Source organism: Pelecanus crispus, chromosome Z (genome assembly GCF_030463565.1).
Source record: "Pelecanus crispus isolate bPelCri1 chromosome Z, bPelCri1.pri, whole genome shotgun sequence".
Taxonomy (NCBI): domain Eukaryota; kingdom Metazoa; phylum Chordata; class Aves; order Pelecaniformes; family Pelecanidae; genus Pelecanus; species Pelecanus crispus.
Window position 1 is genome coordinate 36,340,374 of NC_134676.1, and position 12,717 is coordinate 36,353,090.

General features: G+C 38.8%; 1 protein-coding gene across 7 annotated transcripts in view; it reads right to left on the reverse strand.

The window, feature by feature from the left end:
- The window catches only part of NFIB (nuclear factor I B), a 270,788-nt gene that overhangs the window by 34,923 nt on the left and 223,148 nt on the right, over positions 1-12,717 (reverse strand). For all 7 annotated transcript variants that reach the window (XM_075727248.1, XM_075727245.1, XM_075727243.1 and 4 more), the window contains exons 7-8: positions 3,536-3,667; positions 866-1,050 (exon numbers count right to left, since the gene is read on the reverse strand). In XM_075727248.1, the coding sequence (XP_075583363.1) occupies positions 866-1,050; positions 3,536-3,667 (317 nt within the window). The remainder of the gene's footprint in view (positions 1-865; positions 1,051-3,535; positions 3,668-12,717) is intronic.

Here is a 12,717-nt window from a genome sequence, read left to right on the forward strand (position 1 = left end):
GCTTTAGCACAAGCTAAAGGCTCCACAGGAGCCTTTCAGACAAGGCATCAAAAATAAATAACAGCCTGGGCAGCAAAGATTACATTACACTGACACTGAAAATACTCCAAGTATTTACAGACCCAGTCTCAACCGCAGTTTATCCTATAGTGCAGGTCACATGCTAACATTATGTGCTGATACTATCACAGAAAGCAGTTTTGCACACAGTCCTTCACAAATTACTTCACTAATGAAAACCATGTTAATTTCCCGTATCAGACGCAAGTCTGAATTGGTGTAGCAGCCAGGAACTCATCTGTTACTGCATGTTCTCTACAAAAGGAAGAAAAAACAATTTTGTGGGTCTGTGCTGTGCTCACTACAGTAATGTCTTTGCATCTGTGCAAAGAAATGTCAGGTGCCTATGAAACAGGGCAAGCATTACCTTGCCAGAGTTTATTTTCATTGTCAGTCTATAAATATACCTGTATGTCTGTGCATGTGCATGCGTGCGCGTGTACGTATCAGTGCACTCCTTGCTCCATCCTGCAGCAGGAACTTCATCTCCAGCAGCCCTGCACGGCCACAGAGGCACCCAGCCTGCAGGAGGGGTGCGGGACTAGGACCTGCCCTGTTAGTGCTGCTGGGTCATTCAGTACAAGTATCTTTCTTACACTTGACAGAGGAACAGCGAGTGGATATGACTAACCTGCGCCCTTTATTCAACCATGCTGAACAGAAAAAGTTGCTGCATCACTTGTATGCCAGCTCCCAGTTTGCTCTGAGACCAGAACTAATGAGATACCCGTCTAGATACCCTGGAAGACACACAATCCTATGAGGATAGGATTTCTTTTGGAGGGTTCGCATTGTTTTACAGTACCTGGCTAGTCTGCGGGCTGGACGGGTCATAAGAAGGTACATAATTCTTCAGAGTATCCTGAGGATTCAGGTGGGGAGGATATCTGATCGTTGGATGAGAGAAGTAGCTAGACGGGGCAGGAGGGAGAATAGCTTGTGCTGGAAATGGCAATGGTGAAGGTGGAGGTGGAGTTCTAGTTGAGATGACTGGAGAAGATAAAATAAAATTAAAATTACTTCGCATCTTGTTTCTTCTAAAATTCTTCACCTCTGTGTTACAGCAAGAAAAATAAAAAGTAAGTTATAAATCAGTACATTGCCCTCCTGCTTCATGGAATTTTTACTGAAAAACTTACATATCCTCCCCTCATATCATCCCAGGCAATGAAAACTGCTACTGTTTCAAATTCATAAATACTGTATCTTATTTTGGTTTTATGGGTTACGCCATCATATTTTTTCATTTTTTCTTTAAACAGTAATCATTGTCCAGCATAAAGACATTTCAGTTACACAGTTTTCCCATCTGAAGCCCAAATAAACAAAAAAAATCTTAATAAATAAAACTTACACTTTTATCCACAGCACTCCAACAGAGGAGAGCAAAGTCACCAAGTCCTAAGAAACAGTTGGTGATTCCTCACTGCATTAGACTCTACCTGCCTCATGTGGGGATGGGGTAATAACTACTCATCAATAATGCCATGAATATTAGCCGACCTTTGTGAAAATGCTAATGAACATTCAACTTCAGGGCCTGGGAAACCAATCTATCCAATAAAAATCTCTGACAAACAAAAAAGTAACTACTCTATACATATTTTTGTTTGCATTCCCTTTCTTCCCAGCCCCTACAAACACACACTTCTCTTTCTATAGACTACGTGTAATGTCTAAACAAGCAGCAATGTTTTCACAGTGAAAGGAATGTACAGTATGTCCTGCTGCTGCCCAGTCATCCAGCTGGAAGTGGATAGTGTTCTTCTATCACACTGCACAACAACCCACTTTCCACCCTTACTACACATCTAGAGGGTACCTACTTGGTAACGTATTGAAAAGGAGGTACTGAGTTCAACGGAAATGGAGAAAAGACAACAGTGTTTTCATTTTCATTAGTGGAAGGGTAAAAAGTCAGGTCTGTATAAGCAAGGTATTTTATAAACTGCTCATGGTTCCATACTGAATCAGCACAAGCACACCAGCACTGCTCTTCTGGACCACCCCGACATCTTTGGGGTTTTTTCAGCTTAATTTTTAAATGACTTGCTGTTTTTGAGCTAGAACCAATTCATAGCTTACCCAAGAAAAAACAACAGTAGGAATGTTCCAGAATCGCTGTACTTGGTAATCAGAACCTTGCAAATCTCAAAACCATTGCTCACTGACATAATAGAAGAGGCTACACAGATAGAATTCAGGTTTCCTAGCAAGTAAATAGCTCATCCACAAATTATGTTATGACTGACTGTCACTCAAATACATATATCTAAAAATTATAAACAAAAGCAAATATAAAGGTCTACACATAAGTATAGGGCCAAAAATAATCATGGAAGCTTCTTCTGTGACAGGCTCATTTTAATCACAGCCCTACCAGTTCAGTTTAATCATAAAACATTAGTTACTGCTCTGACATGTGGGAGCTGTGCAAAACAAACTCAAGTGAGCAGAAATCTGTCCCTTCCATTTCAACCGTCATCTCTGATGTGCTTGAGTATTTGCTGATAGTGGAAACCTGACAGAGACCACAATGAGTCCAGGCTCACTTTCATAATACAAAGTAAGTGGATGTTAAGGGGAAAATAGTCCTTACACATGAATTGAAAGAGAGGAACTTGAAATCATGGAGAAATCACAAAACAGAAACTTCTCAAAGCAGAACTGCATGTTAAAGAAAGGAAGAAAGAGTCCTCAAATCTGTTCTACTCTTCTAGTCACCCAGCTCTGCTCACGAAATGAATCCCTTTATATGCAGTTTATAAGGAGACATGATGAGCTGCTGAGGGAAGAATTCCAAGGACTACATTCTCATCTGAAGAATCAGGGTCACTCTAACCTCTCAAGTTAAACAGACCATGATGCTGGAATTTCCCTATCATTCCTGATGAACCCTCAAGGTAACATGTATTCTGTCACATTTCAAGTCTCCTTCACAGTTTAAGTGAAGTTTTACTATGGCTTTACTATGGATTTTTGAAAACAGATGTTGAAAAATATTTATCAGGACTCTACCTCTTTAGACCGAGCATTCAAAAGAAGCACTGGTACTTATTTAATGGTGTCACATAGTGAACATGGTTGTGACTTCTCTTGTGTATTAAATCCTACCTATTCTGGTATTTAAATACAACATAGTCATAGTAACAACAATAAAAAAGGATGTAGGTGGAAGGAGGAAAGATGGGGAGGATTTTTCCTGTCAGTTTCTTCATGCAGTTTACAGTTTATTTTATTCACTCATTAATCCTAAATCCTTTCCAGTCACTTGCAGCAGTCAGACTACCTGAACTGTGTTTAATGAGCATTCCTGCAAGGATACTCCAACCTCTTCCATTTCTATGCTCATCAGTATTATAAATGGGATTAGGGCTCTAAGAAAGTCTGAAAAAATGCATCACAATCTCATTGTAGGAAAGGAGAACAGACCAAATGAATAGGGAGGTATTTCTTCCTCCTCCATAACCCTCACCACTGTGTGCAACTCCTGGGATTCCTGGGTGGTGATGCTGGGGAAAAGTGCTCAGTCTTGGTGAAGAATCCTGGGGAGAAGTGGGACTAAACAAAGGCTTTTCAGGTTTCTTCATTGTAGGAGAAGACATATCTGCAATAGAAAAACAACGGAATAGGGACATTAGCTTAGAGGCCTGTCTCAGGACACATCATTTTGTAGACTGAAGATATTTATTTTTATTGTTCTTGCATAAATATTGTTTGGTGACCCAACTCCCCTATGACCAATAAACTAATTTTAAACTATTGCTTTCAAACTTGAGAATGAATAATAATCCCCTAACTGGTCTTTGTCCTGCAAAACAGAAACTACATTCCTTTCATACCAGACAAGCCAAACAGTGAAGAAATGCATGTCTTCAGAACCTCCCTAGACACTTCTCAGCTCCCCAGAACATCACCAAATCATCTGTTCCTTCAACAGCCGCATAATCTTTATTGTATTTTTTAATGGAACACCTACACTCAGGTGTGTAGGGTAACTGCCATACACATGCCGGTTTATGGTATTTCTTATTTTGTTATTTCAAAACCCATCATTTACCCTTCCCAAAACCAGAGTGAAATAATGTAACCTCCCTAAGAATAAAGCATACTTTAGCTTCTCTCATATTTGCCATGTCTCAAGTAGGGCCTTCCCACCTCTTCCTTCCAGTTTCCCTATCAACAAAAACATCTCTTTAGAGCTCACTGTGTGAAGATAACACACTAATAGGGATGATTTCTACCATGCAGGGTTGCTGATACTGCATAAAGCAAAAACACTGGACTTTCTGAAAGCTTAAATTAATTAAACAACATTTGTTGGACTTTGCACCAAATTATTTCAAAGTTAATTATAATATTTTTATAGGACACACATCAATATCCTAAGTGGGTTCCATTTCAAATCAATGGGACTAGCTTGTGTTTAAAGCAAAGGTCATTTCTTAAGTACTTTACTGGACTGGGGCCACATTGCAGCTGACTTTCCTACATGGACCATGTTAGCCCTTAAAGTGATTTTGGCACTTGTAATATTGGCACACTGTATTGTGCTATTCTGGGGGGCATACAGTCATCTTGGAAGTCAAAGACAGGCCTGTAAAATGTGAGCGCCTTACTGAGACCAAATTGGATCAGTGCTTGCTGAACAGGCTGGAGTTTAAGAGTAGCTTTTCACCCTGAAAGCCATACTTAGAGTAGGACCCATCAAACTGAGAGAATGTTTGTCTGCTCTGCCCTATCCTGCTGTCAAGCCCTGCGCAGTCACTGGCACCAGAACCAGCGCAGATTCTGCCAGTGCCCCTCCACCATCCCCCTGCAACTCCCCTGCTCCCCTTTGGTCCTGACTACTAACTGTGCTGATTTCCCAGATACCCTGCAAGGTTCACCTCTTCAAGAAGTCTGCTGAGAAAGGATTTTATTCAGTGACACGTTCAGCGAGAGCTAGGAACTGCTTTACAACAGAGCAATTCAGCATTCATTCAGTTTTAACAGATATGACAAAGATTACTATATGCTTTTTATTACACTGATCTGTTGCAATTTTCTGTCATTATCAAAAACACTGAGTGTTGACAGAGGCACTTCTAGCTGTCTTATAAAAATTTGGTAAATAAATTGTTGCGGAAGAAATAGAATATTCTGTTTCTTTGAATCCAGCAGCAGGTAGCAAAGACAAAGTTGCTAAATGGTTACAGTTTTGTTGAATAGATTCTGCTAAGCTAAGAAATAAATTTTAAATTGCAAGACTGAATTTTTTTAAATTGAGTTTTTCATAGGCAAACCATGATAAGAAGGCACATTAATTCTGGAATGATTTTCAAATATTTCATTATGGTTTATTTTCTGCTCAAACGACAGCCCTAGCTTCTTCATATAAGGCCCTGGTTCCATCAGAGCAAGAAAATTCTCACACCTCCACAACAGATGTATGGTTTTACAAAAGCCCAGGACAAAATTAACCAGGTATTGTCTTTGTACTGTGGTTCTGCGCATGCACAATCTCTGTCTCTGCCAGAAAGCTGCAATGTTACAGTCTAAGAAAAAAGATAAGCGTGCCTAATAGATTGTAGACACAGCCTCCTACTACAATGCTATGGTCATCAGTAGTTGTCACAGAACTTATCAGTGTCCAAATACCTTGTTGACTCTACCACATACAGGCTATCACAAGAGAGAGAATGTACAAACAGTTTAATTTTATTTCAAACTAAAAATACTGCACTTAAGTCTCCCTAAGGAAAAAACAACCCATAGGCTGGAAGTAGAAAATCTTTTCCTCATGTAAAGCACATATTCAACAAAAGAACTCATGAAAGAAAGAGCTGCCTAGCTCCTGAAGGTCTGCATGCGTCAGCAGCTCTGATTTCTGGAATGCAACAAAGATTTAATTTGGTTGGTGACTGTTACTTCATTAAACAAGCAAAAGTTGTTGTGTTTTTCAAAACCAAAATATTTTAGTTGCTCGAAAGAAGTATGCTATATGAAGTGCAATGTAATCAGAGTATCCATTAACCCCCCAGTGGCATCACTAATTTGAAAAGAATCTCCTGAAAAGGGGATGGGTAACTATGATAACCCTAGCAGTTGCTTTAAAAATGTGTAATTTATTCCTGCTCCTACTTTATGGAAGTAAGAATTGTAGTTAGCACATAGAAAACAGACAGCATAAATTACAAAGCAAATGCAACGAACTCCTCATACAGAAGACTTCTTCCTCATCAAGGTGAATGTCACTGGTAGTCAGGAATAGAAAATTCAGCACTGCTATAAAAATACTCATTACCCACCTAAACAGCAACTTTAATGAACACCACACAGCACACCACCATGAAGTACTTTCAGAAGAAGTCTCATTATATATAGCATAGGCAACTGCAAAGAATAATGGCTGAAGTGCAGGCAGCAGCTTCTTTGTTAAAACAATGCACTTTGCCTTGAGAAGTAATTCAGATAGACCCTTCCCCCCACAGCCCCGACAGCTCTCCCCACGTGTGCCTGGCCGTCATAACAGAGCATTCATGATCCTGCCACTGCCGAATAACAGATGCAGCCGGCAGGGGAGACAGAACAATAACTGTTTGTATAGGTTAGGAGGAAAAGCTGCAGCCGTCTCCTCCTTGACCAAGAGAGGAGACTTAGAGCTTCAATAGGAAAACACACAAGTTACATTTCTTTGGAGAGTTACCAATTACAAAAACAAAAAGTGGGGAAGAAAAAAATGCAAACAATTTTTCACTGTCTTTAATTTTGCTGGTAAGAAACCATGCCTTTAAATAAAGCAGAATGAGTTAAAGAGACAATGAGACTTCATATGATTTTACTAATAGCTTCTACATAAGAGAAAACACACATTTTTCTAATTTTAAAACATGTCTTAATTTTTCCACATCGTGAGATATAGTCTAGTAGCTACATAAAGCTTACTTATATACTAATAATTACACAATGAATGACAACAGAGGTCACAAAAATAGGCCACTTGCTCTTATGTCTGTGTCAAAGTTTCAGGAGTGAGATTCCAATCCTTATTGCTTTGAGAATGAAAATAAAACAGTTTCAAGTGTGATTTATTTTTAGACTTTTGGAAAAAATGCTAAGTACAGATGAAAAGCAGAAAGATGCCAAAAGCACTTGGACAGTTATCAAAAGGTCAACATTAATCAGACACTGTGTCCTGTCCTGCCGAGAATTTTCTTCAAATGTGAAAAATGGACTCTCTTTTTTTTTTTTTTTTTTAAATTCTAAGTGCTGTTTCAAATCACTCTTGCCTGTATTCTCATATTACTGTGGAGATACAGTATTTATGCACCCAAATGGGTGGCATATTATACATTTTAAAGCATCACATCAAAGGAAAAAGGGCTTATGCAGATAAAAAGGGTTAGATCATCCCATCTCCCAACAAGGCAAATCTGTCTACACAGGAAGGCAGAAGAGCTGCTGTGAAGCATAGTGTGTGTAGCCTGTTCATCAGCAGCTTGCACAAATGGTGCTCCAGATGTATAGCTGTTCAAGACAGCCCAAGGCAACAATTTTGATCAATTCTTATGTGATAAGATGCTGCAGGGAAAGCGTGCAGAAACGTGTTTACGTCAGCCTTTAATTAAACTGTTGTTCACTTCCAAAGAACCTTAAGAAACACTAATGAGACATGAGTTTTGGCAATTTCTTCATCAGTCTGAAGCAGCTTGTCATCCAGGCAGTTCCCTGGACAAATGCCACCCTGGTGCACCACTCGGCAAGCCACCTGTTACGAGAACTCGGCTGGAATCGAGCAGTGATCGAGGGCAAGTTCAAACATCCACCTGCCTGTTTCTGGACACCTGATCTGCTTTCTTGCTCACCACCACAACATGGCAGCTTCTCTTTCTTGCTCATGCTCATGCTCATGAGACATGCTCATGAGCAGAGGAAGAGGAAGTCATAAACAAATATTAAATCTCTTTTAATCCAGCTTATTCTTTAATTCTTCTTATTAATAACTTTTCTACTGCTTAGTTTCACAAGTCTTTCTTTACAAGGTACACTCCTACGCTCCTGCAGACAACAATCTGTAAAGATTCATTAACAACTCCTTAGTGTAGCATCACCTCCAGAGAAAGCAAGATAAAAGAACATTCAACTTACTGTATATATATGACCACAGTGAAAGCCGGAAAGCTATGGAGTCCATAGCACCACTGGCAAGCTATAAGAGGCATCCTTTCATGTTACAATTTTAAATGAACTGTTCTCTTCCCAGAGGCAGTACCTGGGATAACTTCTGGTGGCAGGATACACTACACACATCACATCCAGCTGTGCCTCACTCTCTACTGCCTCCACCACATCTGGCAGGTGCGCTTGTGTAAAGCACACATGAAAACATAAGTAAAAGTCTAAATTCACATCAGATAGCTGTATGATGATGATGGATCATGACAAATCCCACTGTACTCAGTAGAGTCAGTTTTGTTTTACACCTGTGCATGTGAAGAACTAACAGAGCCACTCTGCGCAGACAGAACCAGCATCACCAATTTTCAGATGTGCTCAGACTGATTTCCTTTAACGCTGTAAGCATTCTGTATTTCTCAACTGTAGGTTTTAATAAGGCACCTAACACTGAATATTGACAGCTGAGTGACTCTAAAGCACAACCACCTCTCATTTGTAAAAAGAAGGCTTTGTTATATCTGTCCTAAGGACTTGGCACTGGAGCTGGACGGAAACCAAGAATCCTGAAAATCAAAACATTTTAATTAATTTATCTTCTTCACTAAAAAGGAATGGTGACATATATTTGTGAATAAATAGGAGAGAAAGACAGATGTGCCTGAACAGTTTGGTGTCTGAGATACCTGATACCTAGAACAGAGAAAGACTTGCTAGAATTCCTGTTCAGTATCAGGCAGAGATCAGGCTTTACACCTAGCTCTCCCATTATCCAAAATTGTCCTCTAATCATTGGCTTGTTGGTATCTCATTCCCCCTCACTCTAAGTTTTATCTTGGACTAGAGAGAAGCCCTCCTAAGAATTTATTTATTTCCATGAAAAATTCAGTTCTGATAATCAATGTTTTCCTGAGTGGAAAATCAGCAAAACATAACAAAACAAACAAACAAACAAAAAAATAACAATTAGTTCTGTTCTATGACTTTTTGAGACACGTATAGCAATTCTCAGTGTGAAGGCTTTTGTACTTGCTTTTGAGAGAAACAGTGAGGTCTTACATGACAATATATATACGCATGTCACTTAGCAGCTGAGAGTGTTCTGAACTTCAGGAGCAGCCAGTGTTAAGGTTTGAAGAGAGCTGCTCTCTTCACATTTAAAAACCCAATGTCAGTTTTACTTTTGTTTCTACATCAAGTGTAGAAAAGCATTTTACATATGAAAATGTTATACTAGAGTAGAATATTTCAGTGCAGAAAGATTTGATAACCTCCCATCTCCAAATCAGCCTACTTAGAGCCAATGGTATTTTCACAGGCACACCTCTGATATTGCACAGTCCAGTCTATCAGACTGTGACACTGGTTTTCCTATCAGTAACCACGCCCAAGGCTAATCACATACTCTGTTGTGCTGTTTTGCCATTTTACAACAGAGAAACCATTTCAATGTATTAATTTTTGTGATTTGTAGTGAAAAACCTAAGAAGAGGAACTAGACTACAATTTCTTCCAACGCCATTTTCAGTACTGCAAGCCGGTGAGCAAAACACTACAACAATATTGCAATTCAGAAAAGCTACAGCAAAACAAGAGTAAATTTCTTACAAGAGCAACTGAATTATTCCCTTGTTCATTCTCTATTAATATTTTCTAATAAATTACAGTATTTATTTTGCATTTTTCAATAAGTATGTGTATACATAAGAGAAGAAAGTGATGCAAGAACTTTCAGACAAGTGAAACATGGGAGTCAGAAACCCTTTAGATGAAGAAAACGTCATTCTTCTCATCCTTACCCACATGCAGACTTGCAGAATACTGTAATCCATTGCCAACAGTTATGCTCTGTGAGATGTGTTAACCTTGATGATTTTCTTTTCCTCAGAAGAAAGGGGTTTGGACAAAAGACAGAACCTGCCCTTATATCTCCCAGCATAGTGGGGGTTGGAGGGTGGCGGGGAAGGGAAAACTCAGACGAATGTCTATACAGACAAGCTGTAGGATGCTTTTCGTTGGTGTGTGTGACTAACTGTATAAAGTTGGACAACTGAATTTCTTCATTTCATTACTGATTATCCTACTTTTTATGGACAGAAAGCAAAACAACTCAGTACAGTTCCTGTTAAAATTATATACACTAGCTTTTGAAAAGTAGAATTCTAGTACATGGTTATTTAAGCTAGGGTAAATGGGAAAGCTGCATACACATTTCCTAAAAGTAACTTTTTTTTTTTTTTTTAAATTTTCAGTTTTAACAAAAGGCAGTTTATAAAACAGGAGAAGAGGAAATATATGATGGTTAGGTTAGAGATTAATATGGAATATGTACACCTCAAAAACATCCACATCCCGAAGTAATTTCAAAAAATACAGACCTAATCCCATAACAGTTGTTTGACAGTGTCATATGACATGTAACTGATTAACTGCCATGCTGAAGAGATTATTCCTATTTAAATTTATATCTATTCCCACTAAGTTTAGGCTGAAACTATGGCACACTATCCTGCAAGAACAGTGGGCAGCAATTCTTCATTCTCATCCTTCAAACCCACCTTGCCACTCCTCATCAGAAAGTAACAGTAAACCTCCCAGGAAAGGTTCATAATCAGTATGACTGTTATCATACTTGTACTGTTCCTTGTGAGGAGAAAAATACCTTTTTTTTCCATGCATTGATCTGCTGGCATAAAGCTGGCCAGCCTTCCTCACCCTACATGCCTCATACCAGAAGCATTGTCCAGCTGTGAGATCCCCAAGACACAGGTGCCACCAAGCAGACCATGGGGAGCTGTGGTGGTCCTGTTGGAGGGAGGTGAGAATGTCTCCACCAGCTCCACAGTGACCCACAGAGGGCGGTGGCAGAATGCCAGACTTCACCTCTGCAGCCTCTCCTGCCTCACTTCTTCCCACAGCTTCAGACTCGGTTTATCCAACCACCTCTGTACCAGCACAGCCCATCAGATGGCATATGGGAAGCACTTAGGGATAACTCAGAGCTCAGTGGGGTGGCTACCTGTTAAACATGGAGCAGGCACTGCAAGTAATGAGGCTGACTTTGGAAATAGAGATAAAAGGCATGTGATAAAAAATACAATGTTGCTGCCACAAAGAATGTACTATAATAAATACATATACCATCATTAACAAACCCACATGAGACTCCAAGTACTCTGCACTGCCATAAATAACCCTTAAGCAGTTACAGTGTACTTTAGGTACTCAGCTACTTTTTTATTTAACTTTACACTTCAGACTGGGCCATTTCATCATCTATGAATCATTGTTAAGAGATGTGATTCCAGTAGATAGCTGTGATAGAAAAGCATTATGGGAGACTGTGAGAAAATCTAATTAAAAAGCCAAACAAATTATAAAGACTTTAGAGTACATTTTAGTCATTTATTAAATTATCCTACAGAAAGTCATCCAAACTCCAAGGAAAAATGCACAGCTATAACATCTCATTAATGCTGAGAATCCAAGGAACTTGGCTAGAAAATGAAATCAATATTGTAACCTTAACTGCAAAAGTTAGAAAAGTATTGCCAGTTTCTAACACAATAAGATTAAAGAGGCATTTGATATAAAACAATGTAAGGGAACTTGTTGATTTAGAAGCATTTAGGTTATGGCCTCTCCTTTTTATTATAGTCTATACGGGTAACAGTTTAGGATGGTTTAATAGGTGTGCCAGATTAATTCAATTGTAGATCCATCTGGGGAATCATTTTGAACTGAGATAAAATCATTAACTTACACTGAAATATACTACTTTGATCAAGTTTGATACAGTTTGTATTAAAGCTGAGAAAAAAAGAAATTAAGAACCTTTTCAAATGTATCTATGTATACAGTATAGAAACAAAGAATCTATCAATGAAGATAAAAGGGAGAGGTGCCTAAAAAAGGTTACAACACGTGAGCTAAATTCATTTCTTCCACCTCATGGATGTACCATAACTGGAAAAAAATGTCAGTGCAGACATCTATGATTCATGAGCTAGTAAATACCTATTCTTTTGGTGACAGAAGATATTCTGCACCACATAGGTCAGATCATACAGAATAATACTTAATCTACAATTTCTAATAGAAGCTGATCAGTTTCAAAAACACCAATGAAATCTGTTATTCAGCGACACTGGAATAGGACAATTACACGTAATAGCTCCTGGGCCAAATCTTGCATTAAGACATGCATTTTATCACTAATTTCAATCAAAGGATGACTAGACTCACCATCAAGGTAACAGGATGTTGCCATAGTATAAAATTCATCACAGAATAAGTGCTACGTGTACAAGAAAAAGAGCCTTTTGCACTTACATCTTTCACTGATGTATATGGGAGATGCATACACTAGCCCTGAGTGTATTCAACTCCGTAATCACACATGGAAAACATTAATAGGCCTTGCCATGATACAGTCATCAAAATAAAAGACAAAGAACCTACAATGAGATTTTTTACAGTTACTTTATTGAGCAAATAACA